The sequence below is a fragment of the Lethenteron reissneri genome, chromosome 21 (genome assembly GCF_015708825.2).
Source record: "Lethenteron reissneri isolate LAM-NWPU_2019-01 chromosome 21, ASM1570882v1, whole genome shotgun sequence".
NCBI classification, from domain to species: domain Eukaryota; kingdom Metazoa; phylum Chordata; class Hyperoartia; order Petromyzontiformes; family Petromyzontidae; genus Lethenteron; species Lethenteron reissneri.
Genome location: NC_083799.1, coordinates 3,760,394 through 3,777,425, shown reverse-complemented (window position 1 = coordinate 3,777,425; position 17,032 = coordinate 3,760,394). Strand labels below are relative to the sequence as shown.

General features: G+C 47.9%; 2 protein-coding genes across 2 annotated transcripts in view; one reads left to right on the top strand and one right to left on the bottom strand.

The window, feature by feature from the left end:
- The window catches only part of R3HDM1 (R3H domain containing 1), a 76,954-nt gene that overhangs the window by 15,085 nt on the left and 44,837 nt on the right, over window positions 1–17,032 (top strand). Inside the window, 3 exon segments of the mRNA XM_061555520.1 lie at window positions 13,148–13,350; window positions 14,999–15,771; window positions 16,360–16,401. Of these exon segments, the coding sequence (XP_061411504.1) occupies window positions 15,022–15,771; window positions 16,360–16,401 (792 nt within the window). The 5' untranslated portion in view covers window positions 13,148–13,350; window positions 14,999–15,021.
- Window positions 1,598–7,314, bottom strand: LOC133344965 (uncharacterized). Its single transcript, XM_061555296.1, has 2 exons — window positions 5,836–7,314; window positions 1,598–2,104 (listed from the first exon to the last, which is right to left on the bottom strand). Exons 1-2 carry the CDS (start codon window positions 6,459–6,461, stop codon window positions 2,092–2,094), a joined length of 639 nt encoding a protein of 212 aa, XP_061411280.1. The 5' UTR covers window positions 6,462–7,314; the 3' UTR covers window positions 1,598–2,091.

The following is a 17,032-nucleotide window of genomic DNA, read 5'->3' as shown; positions in this document are numbered from 1 at the left end:
GGAAGGAATTTAAATGCCCCTACAGCCCAATCGCATATGAGACTAATAATTTTACTTATAATCTTATGCATACCTATTGTGTTGCAATCTGGCTCCAAGAGACAAAAAATATATAACTTAAACGTGATTTTTGCTTTTATTATTTCGTTATATACTGATAGTATTGATGCAATTGCTGTTTATAAAAAAACAGGGTTTCCACATATGTCTCTGCTATGCTACACAGTGATGTGCTGTGTGCCTCTCCTTGCTCACATCTATTCTTGCTATTTTCTCCGTTTGCTTTCACTGTGCTCACTGTCTCCTGTGTTCCATTCTCTCTGCTTTCTTTCCACTTGCATGGAAATCTTAACACTGCAACTACTGAATTGTAAATTGGGCTTCACTACATTAGCCAGAATTTATGCCTGGACCCCTTAGAACTGCCAGTTTTTAGCTCATGGAGTGATCCACGAACAGTCCTGGCAAGTTTCCAGGGTGTGAATCACTACCAAACTGACGTTGTATGATCTACCCAGGGAATGCCCCTCTTAAAATAATGTTTTTTGAAACCTTTGAGACCTGCCAACATTAGCTGGGGAAGAGTGAATTGGGCATAGCAAGGACACACCCCTTGCTATATTCTCCACCACAGGTGGATCAAAAAAATGCTCCGTCAGCTTCGTCTAATGGATTATCTGACTCAGGGAGTTTGGCTAATATCCACTTGGCAGATATCAGCCAGATTCACGTCCTTGTGTCTTTTTTTGGCTTAGTTGTACCAAAACAGAGCTCCCAGCCAGGTTTAAATAGTCCTTGGCCAACATTTGAATTGCACCCTTAGTTTAATTTTATCAAAATGGCAGCGTCTGTATTCCATGCTGAATTCGTAGTACTGTTTTGCAAGTAGAATAGAGTTTGCAGACAAATGATTCAAGTCCTGTGACATCAGCCTCATAAAAAAATATTAAGTCCATGTGTGCTTTCCATTGATGCAGTGATTGATTAACAAACAAAACAAGATTCCATTTGTGTACTATATATATTTGAATATGTTAAATGCCAGATTAAGCGAATGCAATTTACACTCGCACATACCATATTAAGTTGCTTTAAGAAAATAGCGTTTAAATTTTTTTACCATTTCTTTATCAATATTCATGAAATTATCTCAGAAATTTCACTCCTACTGTGTCGACATGCAGGAAAGTGCCATTGTGGTTAATGCACTTTAACGTTTTATATAAATATTTGGATAATGACAGGCCAATTGATTTGTTTTCATTGTGTAATAAGTGGATCCGACACAATAAGAACTTAAGTCGTTTATTAATGAATCTTCGGTACAGCTTGGTTGTCTCTCGTCTCTCTCTCTCACTACGGTATGATTGCCGCCCAAGCGGCTTCGCTGCCCCGCGCCATGTGGCACTCACCCACTCTCTAACACGCCGCTGGCTGACGGTGCGCTCGGGAGCGGTTGAGCGTTTGGATATCGAGCCGCCAAATGGCTGATGGAGATGGCGGGGCAGCAGAAACGGGGAGCTCCTCTTGATTCTTCACACCGACCCCGCTCCTTGCTCCGGCCCCCGCTTATATATGCTCCCCGGCGACTAAACCCCGCCTCTGGCCAAGCCCCTTATGGAACCTTCGGAAACGTTCTAGAGGCTTCCCGGGTGGCTCCGCCCTTTCACCTTTGCTCTAGATATAAACCCTTACCCCAGATAAACCATAACTGCATAGCATACAACGCCCCACATAATAGAGGAGATGGCGCTCTCATTACATCACCCCCCCCCCCCCCCGTGATAAAAAAGGAAGGGCAAGGCATAATGTAGAGTGCCATCAATCATGAAGTGCAACACAATTAGACAAGAGAGGAACGGAACATCAACAGAACAATGCAATAGAACCAGTAGCACGCAATAAGGGGCCCAACTGCTTCAGGAAAAACGAGACGTTTTAGAACGTGTGTGCATAGCCGGCCCATCCGCCAGAGGCGGAAAAAGAAGAGGAACTCCGGCCGGTGGAAGCAGAGGTCCAGCAGGGGGCAACACAGCCGGATCCAGCACAGGTGGACCAGATGGAATAGCGGCATCCTCCAGTCCCGTTGTGTCAATCAGGGGCGCTGTGGGCGGTAAAGAAACAGACTCCGGAAGATCACCTTGCACAGGAGCAGCAGGCCTGTTGGCCACATCAGGCACCAGGATTCTGGGAGGACGATGGCCCCACGGGAGCAACAAACTGTTTCAATCGTGATAGGTGATCGTACCAACGCCGGCGAGCATGACAAACCCGGACACCTCAACGATCGTAACGGGCCCCTGCCATGGTTTGTGGAGCTTAGAAGAGGTGCCAATAGGCACCTGTGGACAATGAAGCCACGCCCGATCACCCACTGACCATGGCATGTCTGACTTAAACCTCCGTGCACAACGCTCATTCCGAGCCTGGGTCTTAGAAGTATTCACCCTGGCAGCCTTCCTAGCCTCGGAAACACGTCAAAGGGACTCGCGGATGTGATCCGGAAGAGTCGACTTAGGAGACAGCACAGGGGAACCTAATTGGACATCAACAGGTGGCACATTTTCCCTCCCATACATGAGGAAGAACGGTGAATATCCTGTAGAGGCGCGAAGCACCATCCAGTAGGCAGAGAGGATGCTGGATATCTGAAGATCCCAGTTGATCTGTCGCTCATTAACGGTCTGGCACAACATGGCGGACAAGGTACGGTTTAGACGCTCGACCATACCATCCATCTGATGGTGGTAGGGAGATGTCGAAATTTTCTTGGAACCCAGAATAGTGCAGGCGTCACGCAACAATTTAGAAGTGAAATTCCTACCCTAATCAGTAAGCAACTTTTCTGGAGCCCCTATATCCATCACATAGCTATTCACGAAGGCATCCACGATGGATAAAGCAGAATGATTTGGCAGGGCCCACGCCACTGGCCAACGGGTAAAAAAAATTTACGCCAACGAGAATACATTTATTCCCACGAGGCGTCACGGGGAATGGTCCTGACACATCCAATGCAACCAATTCATTGATGCGAGTGACAGAGATGGACTGCAAAGGCGGAATGTAACGCTGCCGGCGTGACTTTCGCCGGGCACACTCGGTACATGAGCGGAGCGTTCCAATGACGTCAGATGTCATACCCGGCCAATAGTAATCCCTCTGAAGGTTAAGCAGCATTTTCTGAATGCCAAGATGAAAAAGGCGTTCAGAGTGCAGTGTGTGGATCAACCCTGCACGTAGAGAATTCGGTACAACCAATCTCAGCTGGAGCGACATGTCATCCTGCCACATCAACAATCCATCCAGAACAAAAACACAGCCCTCCTCAAAAAAATTCGGATCACCCCCAATTGGTAAGGCCTGATCACGCAAAAAGGCCAGGGATGAGTGAGCAAATTGTTTCCCGCATCCACACCAACCGTGGAAGATGCAACACGTCGTCGGCAGGGGGAACTGCCCCATCGCCAGAAAGCGTCACAACCGAGGACACGTCCAACGGCCGAGACTTTCCTGGAGGAGAGCAGCAATTTGTACCAGAATGGCAAATACACTGAGACACGTGAGGTAACCGAGACAGCGCTTCAGCGTTTGCATGACAAGTCCCTTTCCGGTAGGTGACATCAAATTAGAACTCCTGGAAGCACTCAAACCAATGTGCCAACTGACTTCCCGGCTGCCCGATCTTCAAGGAATATTGGAGGGCAGCGTGGTTAGTGCATATAACGAATTGTCTACCATGTAAATAAGGCTGAAAAAGTTTAACAAAATGAACGATCGTGAGCAGCTTCCGATGAATGACACAATAACGGGTTTCTGCCGGCGAAAGTACCCGACTACCATACGCAACAACACGCTCGACGCCCCCCTTCATCTGTGACAGGACAGCCCCGATACCCGTGTCACTGGCGTCAGTGTCGAGGATGAAGGGGGAGTAGTCGAGAGTAGGCGTGTCCGACAGGCAATTATGCAAGGCATTGAATCCAGCCTCCTCTGCTGGACCCCATTGGAACCTCTGATTTTTGCCTGTAAGCGCATGCAACGGCCTAGCAATGGACGCAAATCCAGGAATGAACCGCCGATAATAGGAGGCGAAGCCAACGAAGCTCCGAACAACCCCTATACTCGCGGGGACCGTCCAATCGCGGACACACGCCGTTTTGTCAGGATCGGTCGAAATCCCGTCGGCACTCACAACATGACCCAAATAACGTACAGAAGTCTGCAAAAGATGACATTTTTTTGGTTTAAATTCGAAATTAGAACGCATGCGCTCAAAGACAGCACGAAGTCGGAGGAGGTGGTCATAAAACATCAGACTGAACACGATGACGTCGTCCAGATAAATGAGACAAGTGTCCAATTGGAGTCCGGCCAGGACAAGTTCCAAACTCAAAAAGACCCTGCGGGGTACAGAACGCGGTCTTCTGCCTAGAGGACTCGTCGAGGGGCAGCTGCCAAAAGCCGGAAGAGAGATCCAGGGTAGAGAAAAACCGCGCCCCGGACAATGCATCCAAGGAATCATCCATCTGCAGTAAAGGATACGCATCTGCCACGGAGACCTTATTAAGGCGACGAAAATCAACGCAGAACCGGAGGTTGCCATCCTTCTTCTTAACCAAGACTACCGGGGCACCCCATGGACTAGTGGATGACGAAATTATATCAGCGGCCAACATGTCATCAACGGCGCGCTGCACGCTCTCCTTTTCTGATGGCCCCATACGATGTGGGTTCAACCGAATGGGGCTAGCATCACCTGTCTCAATGTGATGGGACAGCAAGGACGTTCGACTCAAGTCTAAGTCGTCCTTGCTGAACACATCGGAAAATTCGGACAACAACATACGCAACCCTTCACGCTGAGCTGGAGACGGAGAAGCATTTTCGCCGCACAATTCGGCGATCCATCGATCATCCATCAGATATTTATTCCCGACAGTGCAGACAGCCTGCGCAGGCGCGTGTTCCGCTCGGTCAGTAAATGCGGTGGTAGTGGGAGCGAGAACAGTACCGGCAGGCACAATAACATCTCCCGGGTCCCCATTCAAGACTTGCAAAAACGGGGCCTGACCCATTCTGAGAATGGTTTGAGCACAAACCAACGTCAACCCTCGCGTAGCAATATTTGAAGACGTCAACAGAATCCCATTCACCGCGACGTTGCAAGCGATTTTTTTGCGATATCGGAGTGGAATCAACATTTGGGAGCCTGACGGGACAGTATCGGTGGCATCAACCAAAGCCTGAACCATAGCTGAGGAGGTCGGTTGTGGAAGCGGCGATGGCAAAAAGCGCAATTTACGACCCGACGGCAATTCCAGACATCCCTGATCTACAAAAATCTTAAGCGGCATTCTTGACATATAGTCCGTGCCTAGCAAACATGGCACGGCCAACATACACAAAATCAGTACGGGCCCCGTCGCTCGAACAACCGCAATGGCGATACACGTGTCAACCTGGCCAATGATGCCCATACTACCCCCATTAGCGGCAACACACACATCATACACCGGCCGAACACGCGAAGCAGGGATCGACAACAGCTGGAAAATAACATCTGAAATGATAGTGGCAGACGTACTCCATATCAACCAAAACACGGACATCGACCCCCTGAACAGTGACTGCCACCGTCGACGATCCAACCGTCGCGGCAACCATACGTCGAGCCAATTTTTTCCACTGTGTCTGTGAAACCGGCCAACCCTTAGCAATGGTACGCGAACGCGAACAACTTGACGAATCGTCCCGTTGCGATGCACCCGTCCCGGCGGCATGAGATGAATGAGATAGCGAACATGCCCGTGTGCTCGACGTGTGCCAACTCACCTGTATGGAGGGACGTGACGGCGGACGGTTGGCTGCAGGAGATGCAGTCGGCGAACCGGACGGCGACGCAGGACGAGCGTGGCACTCCCGTGAGTAATGGCCCACACGGCCACATCTGTAGCACGTAACGGGAGGCCGCTGGTGGAGCAGATCGTCGTCCTGTCGCGGCCGATAGATATTCTGGCGACGTCAACCACTTTCGATGGAGACCAGCCAATGGGCTGACCATCCTTAGCTGGGTCCCCCATCCACGCCACCATCTGCGCCCAGCGCTTCAAATTTATATGTGCGTTGAGGCAACGCGCGACCCACAAGGGCGTCTTCATTTCGTGGCCGCACGTAGGAAGGACAACATCCATTTCCCAAGCCAACGCCAACATGCGTTCCATCACCAGCGGGTCTAACAGTTCCTGTGTTACATTGGGGTATGCATCAACTGCCAAGGCCATCAAGGCACTTCTGTAGGCGAGGGGCAACTCTGAGCTCCCCCACCAACGGTGCTGAAATTTCTTCGTTCTGTCGTCTGGCGGCTCGTAGACCTCCGCCATCTCTTGAAAGGCTTGTGGAAGCGTCTTCTTGTCGGCGGGAATGGAGCGAAACATGGCCAACGCATCACCGTCTAGCATGGTGGGCAAGGCAATGAGCGCCTCTTCCTCCGACCATCGGACGAATTTGTAGGCGGCCTCCAAGCACCAGCAAAAAGCGCTCCAGTCGCCGCCTGCTGCCACAAACTTGCGCACGTGGGGCAGGCGTCGACCCCGGTTGGCGTTCTCCTTCGCAGCGGGCGTCGCAGTGGATGGCGAAACCTCGCGCGGCAGCGATGAACCAGCACACCGCTTTCCACAGCGGTGGACAAAATGGCGGCCGCGACACGCGAACTTGGCGGGATCTGCGAAATGGCGGCCGTCTCCACGCCGCCCAAAATTGCGGCCTTATTCACCAAGGGGGGACCCTCCGAGGTACCGTCACCGGCCCTCTGCACGTCCACCCCCGGACGGTCCACCACCGGACTTTCTCCAGCGGCGATCGGCGTGACGAGGGCGACAAGGCGGTGAAGCGCAGTTGTTGGCGCGCCCAGCTGGGTCTCCACCCTCTGCCACGGCTCGTCAGAGCGAAGCTATTGAATTGTCTCCACCCCGCCGTCCGCCGCAGGTGCGACATCGGCACCCGTCGTGGGCTCCCATCACCGGGGCCACGGCCCCTGGGGTCGGCAGGAGCTGAGTCGCCGTCTCGTCGTCGTCGGAGAACACTGCAGGTGGATTCTTCTTTTTCTGATGTTTAGACATCGTGTCTTCTTGACAGCTTGGTTGTTTCTCGTCTCTCTCGCTATGGAATGATTTGCCGCCCAAGCGGCTTCGCTACCCCGCGCCACGTGGCGCTCACCCACTCTCTAACACGCCGCAGGCTGACGGTGCGCTAGGGAGCGGCTGGAGGTCGAGGCGCCATGTGGCTGATGGAGATGGCGGGGCAGCAGTGACGGGTAGCTCCTCATGATTCTTCACACAGACCCCACACCTTGCTCCGGCCCCCACTTATATACGCTCCCCGGTGACTAAACCCCGCCTCTGGCCACGCCCCTCATGGAACATTCGGGAACGTTCCAGAGGCTTCCCGGGTGGCTCCACCCTTTCACCTTTGCTCTAGATGTAAACCCTTACCCCAGATAAACCATAACTGCATAGCAAACAATGCCCCACATAACACAGGAGATGGCGCTCTCATTACAATTGTATGGGTTGATATCAACTCTTAAGGGGAAACCGCAACTGTTGGATCTGCAGCGGCTACCCCGGCGTTTGCTCGTGCCAACTACTGCCTTTTGCGTGTGCCCCGTTTCTCATTGGTGGAGATGCATGCAATCATTTGCCAGGTAAGATTGCACGTCTGTCACTTTCAGTACGTGCGGCCGTCTGTGTGCGTGCATATCCGAGTTTATTTTGATCTAAGTGGTAAGCAGCAGCTTGGAAAGCTGTAGTGATCCACATTGTATATCCCTGCCCTGCCTTTGCAACATACACCATTGTGTAAGTATAGTGCAATGCGTGAGTCTGTGCATTTAACGTGCATTTATTATTCCACTTGGAGAATCTCTCGACCTCCCTCCAAGCTGCAGACCTTCATGCATATATCCAAACATGTGCAATATTTGTGTTGTATAATGAGTGTACAGGAATTCGAATTTCCATGTCTGTTGTGTGCATACTAGCCATTAGTGGGTACCCAGAGCATGCAGTTTTAAATCACTGAAATATTGCAATGCACAGATGCATACATGTCGTGCTTTGATGAATGAGCCCGTCATTAACTTATGCATTGTTTTTTGCATGTTAAAGATGTATGTGCTTTAAGCATCGGAGTGGGTTGATCGTGCAGTACTCGTGTGCAGGCATGCCTTGTGCAGCTCTGCCTTCGTGGGCTGCAGAATGCTTCTGGCAGGCTCTGTGCACGGCATCGTGCACCACTGGGATCCCTGTACTGGGAACTCACCTGATTTAATTTCCTTTTCGTCTTATTTTGTTCAATTAATGATCTCGCCGCAGTCGCTGTGGGAAACAATCACATTTCTCGGCAGTATTTTCTCTGCATCGCCCGCTGCGTTTGCGCCCACACGCCTGCGCTCAGCTGAGGCACATCCGGCATGCTGGAGTCTTTATATGTATCTTTCTGACAAAAGGGAGAAAAATGGCCTGAAAGCTTGCCAAACGAGACAGGACAGCTTGCCGTAGGGATCCCACGCTCCCAAGAGCACAGCCTGGAATGAATCGTGCTACTGTGCAGCATCCGCTGGTGTTCGATTTGTCCTGCTCCCTGTCACCCCCCTGTTTTCTTGCGCTGCTCCTGTTGATGCATAAATTAGGATGAATTGAGGGTTTATTTTCTGCTGCTGTTTGTGTGCTGAGTGAGTCAATTCCTCAGATAATTGTATGTTTTATTGTAAGAAACTCTCAAAATGCTATGCATAGCAAGGACTGCTTGTCATTGTGTAATAAATAAGTGCACATTTCTACAGTTAATGTACACACACACACAAGTATAGCAAATGAGTGGACATGCAAACTAAATAAATATTCAGCACACGACAAGAGCAGAGGCATGGAGAACAGAAAGGAATATAGTCTTTTCAAAGCAACAGTGAAGAGATTTTGGATGCGAGCATGAGTGGATATAATTATGGGCAAATTTGCTCGCATTCCATACAAGTATTTATTTTTGCAAGGTGTAACTTCGCGATGGTTCCCCCCTTTATAAGGAAAACGTCATCATTGATATTAATTTGCATCTCATAGCACTTGGTTCACGTGCATTGCACTGTGTATTGGTTTACGTGGCATATGATGTGTTTTTTTTAGCGCTACGTTAACAGGTATGATGATATCTCATTGCATTGCTGTAAAATCACAGGTAAAGAAAAGGAACACGTTGCACGTGCTGGTGATGCAACCTCATATCCGATATGGCATCATGGAGCGTGGCCTACGTGTTTAAAGCCATCACGATGGACTGGTGACCTCCACATCTCGATAAAATAAATCTCCCCCGAAGGAACACACGGTTCCGCCTTGAGTTCTGCGTTAAAATTAGGCGAGTTTTTTTTTACATTTGGAACGTGCGTATCCAGTTGGTATCATTGATTGGGCATGAAGTTTGAAGCAAAAACACATTAATTGTGTGTCCTGCACGACTGTGATTTTCCAAGCGGGGTGCGGTACACCACCATCATCTGGTGACTGATTCAAGAGGATCATTGTGGTGCTTTAAACTAACGATCTGCTTGTGCGTGAGTCGGCTGAGCGCTTCGATGAACCCCCCACGCTTTTTATTTCCCCAAGGCACCAAACGCCAATCACGTTCTCTGCGCTGCTGCCCCAATCGCTCACGCCGAATATTTTTTTTCCATGTTAACTACCCCTGAGCTGCACCTTGGCCATTGGAGGCAGCTCATTGTATCCAAGTCGTTTATTTCACACAGGAATAAAAGGGGTGACTCTTTTACATCTGCATATTAACTGCCCACCGATTTGCCCTAAACAGTGAGCTGGGGGGTATATTCTCTCCGTGGTGGACGCTCGTCGGCAATTGCAGCGATTGTTTAAAAAAAACCCGCGATATTTCTTTATATCGCTGCATCAGCAATAATAATAGGGGGGTTTTCCCCCGTTTTCTGGCAAAAAAACTGAAACCTTTTTACAAGGATTCATGTCTGCATTAACCACAATACTTGCAGTCAAAATGCAAACCAAAAACATACTATGATAATATATGCATTGTCATTGAAACTGATTGGTTCACACCAAGGGACGGTTTTCTTTTTAAAGAAAGGAAGAAACACAACTAGACAAAACATTTTTTTTGCTCGTATTCAAACAGCCGTACGCCGTACGGAACTGAGAACTCAATTTTCCCTGTACAAGAATACGAGTAAACCGAATGGGTTGACAGGCATGATGTCCAGTGCCGGGTGATACCGACAGATTGCACATGCCTTTACCACGATATCAAGGTTGGCAATTCAAGGTACACCACGGTGCCAGTGTCAAGTTCTTATAAATGCTCGGTATACCAGCTTGACCAATACTCCGGCATTGGCCTCATGATCCTGAGGAGCATAATACCTTGGGATTGCTTCTTTTGAAATGTGCAGCAACAACAATGCCTTCTCTCAAGCCAGACTAATCGGCGGGGGTGGTGAGCGTCCTGGCCTGGCTATCTAACAAGTCCGGCTAGCCGTCATCTCAATGAAATATATTGTATGTGTTAAAAAACAATACACACACATATATGTGTACTAGCTTTTGCGCCCATCCTTGGACGGGTGTATATTGCAGTAAATCTTAAATGTTAAATAGAAAAATGATTATTAATGAGGGGGGTTGCCCCATGTGGAGTGACGTCACTCGCTAATGGTTATTGGGGAGGGGTGCGGCATGTGGAGTGACGTCACCTGCTAATGGTTATTGGGGAGGGGGGTTGCCCCATGTGGAGTGACGTCATTCGCTAATGGTTATTGGGGAGGGGGGCGGCATGTGGAGTGACGTCACCTGCTAATGGTTATTGGGGAGGGGTGCAGCATGTGGGGTGACGTCACCCCCTCATGGTTATTGTGGAGGGATAAGGCCTTGTGGAGTGACGTCACCCGTTAATGGTTATTGGGGAGGGGTGCGGCATGTGGAGTGACGTCACCCCCTCGTGGTTATTGTGGAGGGGTGCTGCATCTGGTGTGCGAGACCTTGTGCGTTAGTGTAAATTTATTAATGAATGGGGGGGGGGGCTCTTTTGCAGTGACGTCGCGCACGTATGTAGCACTGTGCTGCGTAGATTAATTTTTTTACCTTCACTTTCTGTAAAGAAACATATTTGAAGCGACTTTGCGTAATAAATAGTTTAATTCAGATCGACCTGTGTTCGTGTAAAAATCCACCCACTCATGAATAATAATGAGGGGGGGTATGCCTCATGTGGAGTGACGTCATGCGGGGGGTATGCCTCATGTGGAGTGACGTCATGCGGGGGGTATGCCTCATGTGGAGTGACGTCATGCGGGGGTATGCCTCATGTGGAGTGACGTCATGCGGGGGGTATGCCTCATGTGGAGTGACGTCATGCGGGGGGTATGCCTCATGTGGAGTGACGTCATGCGGGGGGTATGCCTCATGTGGAGTGACGTCATGCGGGGTGTGTGCCTCGTGGATTTACGTCACGCGTGTGACGGACAGACATTTCTGGGTGATTATACAGTAGTAATAATTACTGTACACGTGTGCTGTGCAGTGTATATCTAACAAATATATACAGAAAGTGCGTGGCGTACGTGCTGTGTACAGGGTGGTCAAGATGTGACCTCCCAAATGAATTGAACCCTAAACATAGTTTTAAATAAACCTTTAAAAATTTATTAAGTTGTAGATCATTAAATGGGGGAAGTGGGGGGGGTCACAAGATCATCTGTAGTGTGCTGTAATTACTGTACGGATTGTTTGCCGGTCGCCCCCTCCTCGCCATCCCCGACCGGCCTAGAACCAATTAACCGCAGTCACGAAAGCTTCAAATCAGAGTAATTGAACCCCCCTTACGGCGCTACCCCGGGGTGTCTATAGGACCAGGCTCTCGCACAATGTCCGTGATGCAGTCACGTTTAGTCTGTGTTGATGGTCGGAGATGCGGCAATCGACTCATCTCGACGAGCTGTACTCACGATGCACCACCACGGGGTGCCACGTGCGAATTGGCACTGATTTCGGATTGAAATCAGTGCCAGTCGCGGAGTAACACCATGCCCCCTGGTTAAACAAAATAGTGTCCCAGAAATAAAGTATTTAATTGCCTCGGCCATTTAGTATTATTTGGTACCCCCCCCCCCCCCAATAAGGATCAATTCCGCGTTTAGCTTCATCTAAAGAAACTGTTTTAATGCGCGCATCGTCTGTGTGAGTCAAGTCATTACCGTAACGTGTTTCGCACACTTGTCAACACGCACCTGGGCAAGCTAAAGATTATTGATTGTTCAGTGCTGCACGTACCATGTTAACCCACGCGGCTTTACCACGTGTTCTTGTACAGGGACATTTGAGTTTTCAGGTCTGTAAGGCGTGCAGCCGTTTCAATACGGGCACGTGTTTTTGTCTATATGTTTGTGTTTCTCCCTTGTAGGATGGATGTTGAGATTTATCAGGGCACGGGGTGATCAATAAAGTCGGAATTTGTCTGTAATAAGTTGAGCATGGATAAGGGGTTTACAAGTGTACACTACTGTCCATCTGTATAACAAAGAAAAATCAGCTCATCAGATTTCCTCCTCCAGTCTAAATACAGATTCTGATCCCATCGTGTATGGGGGCACTTAGTGGGAGAAGCGATTCCCCTTTAAGGTGTAGGCGATTGTTAAACCATACAAAAAAGCATTGTCGATGCGTGGGACCCGAATACACCCTCAGCTGTATTGTGCCATTGGTTTCGCCTCCGGCGTTGTCACGTTTTTTGGCCCTATCGCTTGCTTTCAACATTGCCTCTTTTAGCACTACATAGTTTGACAGGCGCTTTATAAAACCGGGGTTATTGTTGTTGATCGTGAAACAGTGATTCGGTATCAAATGTCGCCAATGTTCATTGATGATAGCGTGGTGTACAGATCGCTCGTCATTCGCTTTTTTTGTTTGTCGCCGCGCAGTATTTTCTCGTAAATGTATTCCATTGAGCAACGAAGCGGTGAAAATTATCGCATTCGTCTGCCCCGCGTAGACAAGTACTCTAAACTTGTTATTTAAATGCTTCATCATGGCGTGTGTGTGTGCGCGCACGTGTGGTGTGTGTCTAGAGCGTAGAGGTGGTTATGACATTTGGGCTCACGACAACAAACATTGCTTAGAGGAGAAACATGGAACGTGCGGTGCTGGCCGCTCAGAGTCAGTCTTCCCTGCTGTGCTGTCCAGCCCGACAAGGAAACTCGGCGCCCCTGCTACTGGACGCTGCCTCTCACCTTTGTGGCCAAGACCACGAATACACGTTCTTCTAGATCAGGTAACTTTGTACAATAGCCGGGAAACTGACCAAACGGGATAATCTATGTAACAAATCAAACAAAACTCAAACTGGATAAGGCCACACTGTCTGGATGAATCAATTGTCGTTTTGTCCTTTCTGCTCAAACCACCATTTGATGGCTGGCAGTCTCCTTTGGCGATATTAAGCTGTTGTGGAAATTCCGCCTTTCTGTGATGGGGGGGGGGGGTCCATAAAAGCAATCTATTTTTGACTTTCTTGCTTTAGAGGGATAATGGGCTGAGTTGATACCGAAAGTTGATTTTTTTTTAACTGTGGGCTTCTGATTGGGACTTAAGCACTCATCTGCCTATGATCATCATCATTAGCCATGAGTATCATTAGCCTTGATCCCCTGCTGGATGAAGGCCTTCCAAACCCATAACTATCTTGAACGATCTTGCAGGTTATGATACATGCTTAAAAAATATATACGTTCAATAAATCGTTAAAAGATTGCATGATAATGTATATCTGTTTTATATTCATGGGAACTTAAAAACTAAGAATTTGTGAACTATTCACTTTGTTATATTTTTCACATAAGCTGCATGAGCATTGCAAATTTCTGTTTTGGTTTTTCTATGGAGAATACTCTGCCAGCCGTAGCAATGTGTAATTCAGCCACTGCGTTAGGGATGCCCACAGAGATGAGCATACACCCACACTCTCCTTAACCTTGATTTTAATCTGTACACATAGGACGGCATACTCTTGATTATACCTATTGAGAGGATCATATGTGTCTATAATACATTGTTGCGGTGAATAGAAACATGTGAAGGAGAAGTCTCCTTATTAATTTAGTTAATACCACAAATAAGATTGTTATTTTGGTATTTACTTTGAACCTATCTACGTGACTTTACCAAAAAACCCAAAGAATATGAATTCCTGCAGTCACAAAAGCTTTTAAGTCAAGATTGAGGAGAAAGGGGATGAGACGTGGGGTGGGGGAAGGTTCCGGGGGAGGAGGGGAGCGATTGTTTGCAGTTTGCAGGGGCAGTTTTCACTACAGTGTGAGGGTGCCCTACACCCACACCTACAAATACCGTCCCTACGCCGCCTGTTTATTTCAGATGATTGCGTCTGGGAGGCTGAAGCACCAGTTAAATTAGAAACTTCTGTTTTTGTGCAGTGCTTGCATGTGCATATAGATTGTAAAAACAAAGTACTGTATACAGTTTTAAATCCTATTATTTACGAACTTGGTGGCCGTCCATAAATGACGTCACGTACCTAGGGGGGGGGGGTCAGACATTTGTAATGATGTGTGACGAGGGGGGGGGGGGGTTTGAGAAATGTCAGAATCAAAATGCGCAACTTTAAATAAATATAGACAACACATTCTACATAATTAAATCGGCTTTTAAATAAATATTTTCTCCTACAACATCAGTGCAGCGCCACATTAAATACGCACTACAATGACAATAGTTTAAAGCGATTTGAAGCATGTTTTATTTGGGGGGGGGGGCAGAGCTTTGTGACGTCATTTGAGGGGGGGTCTGACTTTTTGTGATGCCGTGTGACGAGGGGGGGGGGGGGGCAAAATTCGTCTAAAATATCGTGACGTCATTTATGGACAGCCCCTTGTTTTCCCTCTGCTCGTTTTTTTGCTTTGCAGACCTAAGTTAAAAATAATTTGGGATGATTGAACCGGAAGAATTGCCTCTAGTGATTGATTCGGACATCCAAAGCAAAGTCCCCGTGGTTGTGGAGATCATCCCAGCAAAAGGAACGGATCGCCCATTTGTAAGAAGAGATCTTGTAAATCCAGAACTACCACTGCAAGCTGGGACAGTCAGCCCTTTGCATCAGCTGTCTGGTGGCGACTTAGCTCAAATCAAGGTAAATAATTCACTGACTATGGTCAAATCTGGTGGCCAGGGCATCCAAGGGAGAGCTGAGACAGCTCGCCAGCAGCAGCTGGGAGTTATGATATCTTGTGGGCGACCGGGGTCGGACAATGACCGTGTCGTCTATTACGCAACAAAAGACGACGGGCCAGCTGGTGATTCTGGGCCGCAGGCTGGGCGGCAGACACCTAGAGCGTACGTCGAGATGCCCAATGTGATAGATGCAGAGATGAGCGCAGTGGAGCCCGCAAAGGCGACAGCATCCCCACTGACCCAGGACCTGAATTATGCTGAGTTTGCGGACGTGTCCCATGGAGACGAAGAAGAGGATGGAGAAGGAAGAGAAGGAGCAGGCGGAATGAAGGCCAGGGCACATGGCAGCACAACGCACAGTCAGAGGCACGCCTGTGAGGAGGTCAATGCGCAGGTGGACGGAGAGCAGCAACGTGAAGGGGAGCTGCCCGTCCACCCCCTGGAAAACTTCAGTCGGGAAGAGAGAGCCGAGGCTGACTCTCAGCTCGACCTTCCAGCAGACGCACAGGTCAGTGGTAGTCTTGATGTGTTTGTTACTCTAAAGGCTATGTTTTGTCATTTATGGGATCACTCGTGTATGTTTACATCTGTCGATTGTAAGTTATCACTTTATTCGTGTCATTACTAGGATGGTATACATGTCTAATAGCTTGTTTGAGAAGAGAATATAGAATATGAAATAATTGAACAATTACAACATTGGTAAATGACGATTCTATGGAAGCAATATTATATGTCAAAATATTACGTGATGAGAAAATATTGTTTTTAAAGTCCACATTGTGTGACACATTGAAGCAGTATTTTTCAGTGTGCCAATGCTAAGCATGGCTAAGGTGTAGGAAACGAATTCTAATGATAACCACTGGGGGGCATACATTTGCACGAATGTGTATTGGACCTGTCTGGCACAGGCACTATATAACTGTTCCCCCTCGGGTGAGTCTCACCCATTTTTGAATTGAAACCTGTTGGAACCTTGGAGCTCATCGGTTCTGAATTCAAAGTCAAATCAACGTTATTTCTTACTCTTTTACCTCTCAATCAACGTATTCATTTGAATTGCTGTTTGGGCCATTTGTCATTGCCCATGCAGAAACGCCAGCAGTCACAGGTGCAGTCAAGAAAGAGAGCCAAGGTAAGGTTGAGCACCAGCACACTGGCTCCCGTGCATGTCCATGCCTTTCCCCATACTGTCTGTCCACGTTTCTGTTGTTTTGTTCCTCTGCATTATGTTTCAATTGTGGTCTGACTATTGGGTTCTCAAGATTTTCATGGTCATAGCCATCGTTGGCAAGTTAATTAAATGTAAGCTTTGTTCTGAAGCATACAATCAGTCAACATCGAATAATGCTGAGGGTTTTAAAAATACGTAGGAAGGTGACTGAAAAGTATCCTTTTATTTAATCTTTGTAAACAACCTACTCTTGGTTTTTATAAAGCCAGGTTTTGCTTTCTAGAAAAATAATGCGTCCAGCAAAGCTCACTGAATTATCACTGTATTGTTTGCCTCAGTGTGATTTATAATCATAACTTAATCCACAAGTGTCACCTTATCACTGCAATAATCTTATGAATGCTGCAGGTTGAAAAATAAAATTAGTTTTTATTTGATTTTACTTAACTTCACGTATGTCATTTTCAGATATCCTTTTTGGATAATTTCTACTACAGTATATGCTTAGCTTAATCATTCTGCCTATATCTTGTATTTTCCATTGTCTCACAAATGTGCAGAACAACCAGTGTTTTTCATTTGCACAGACATA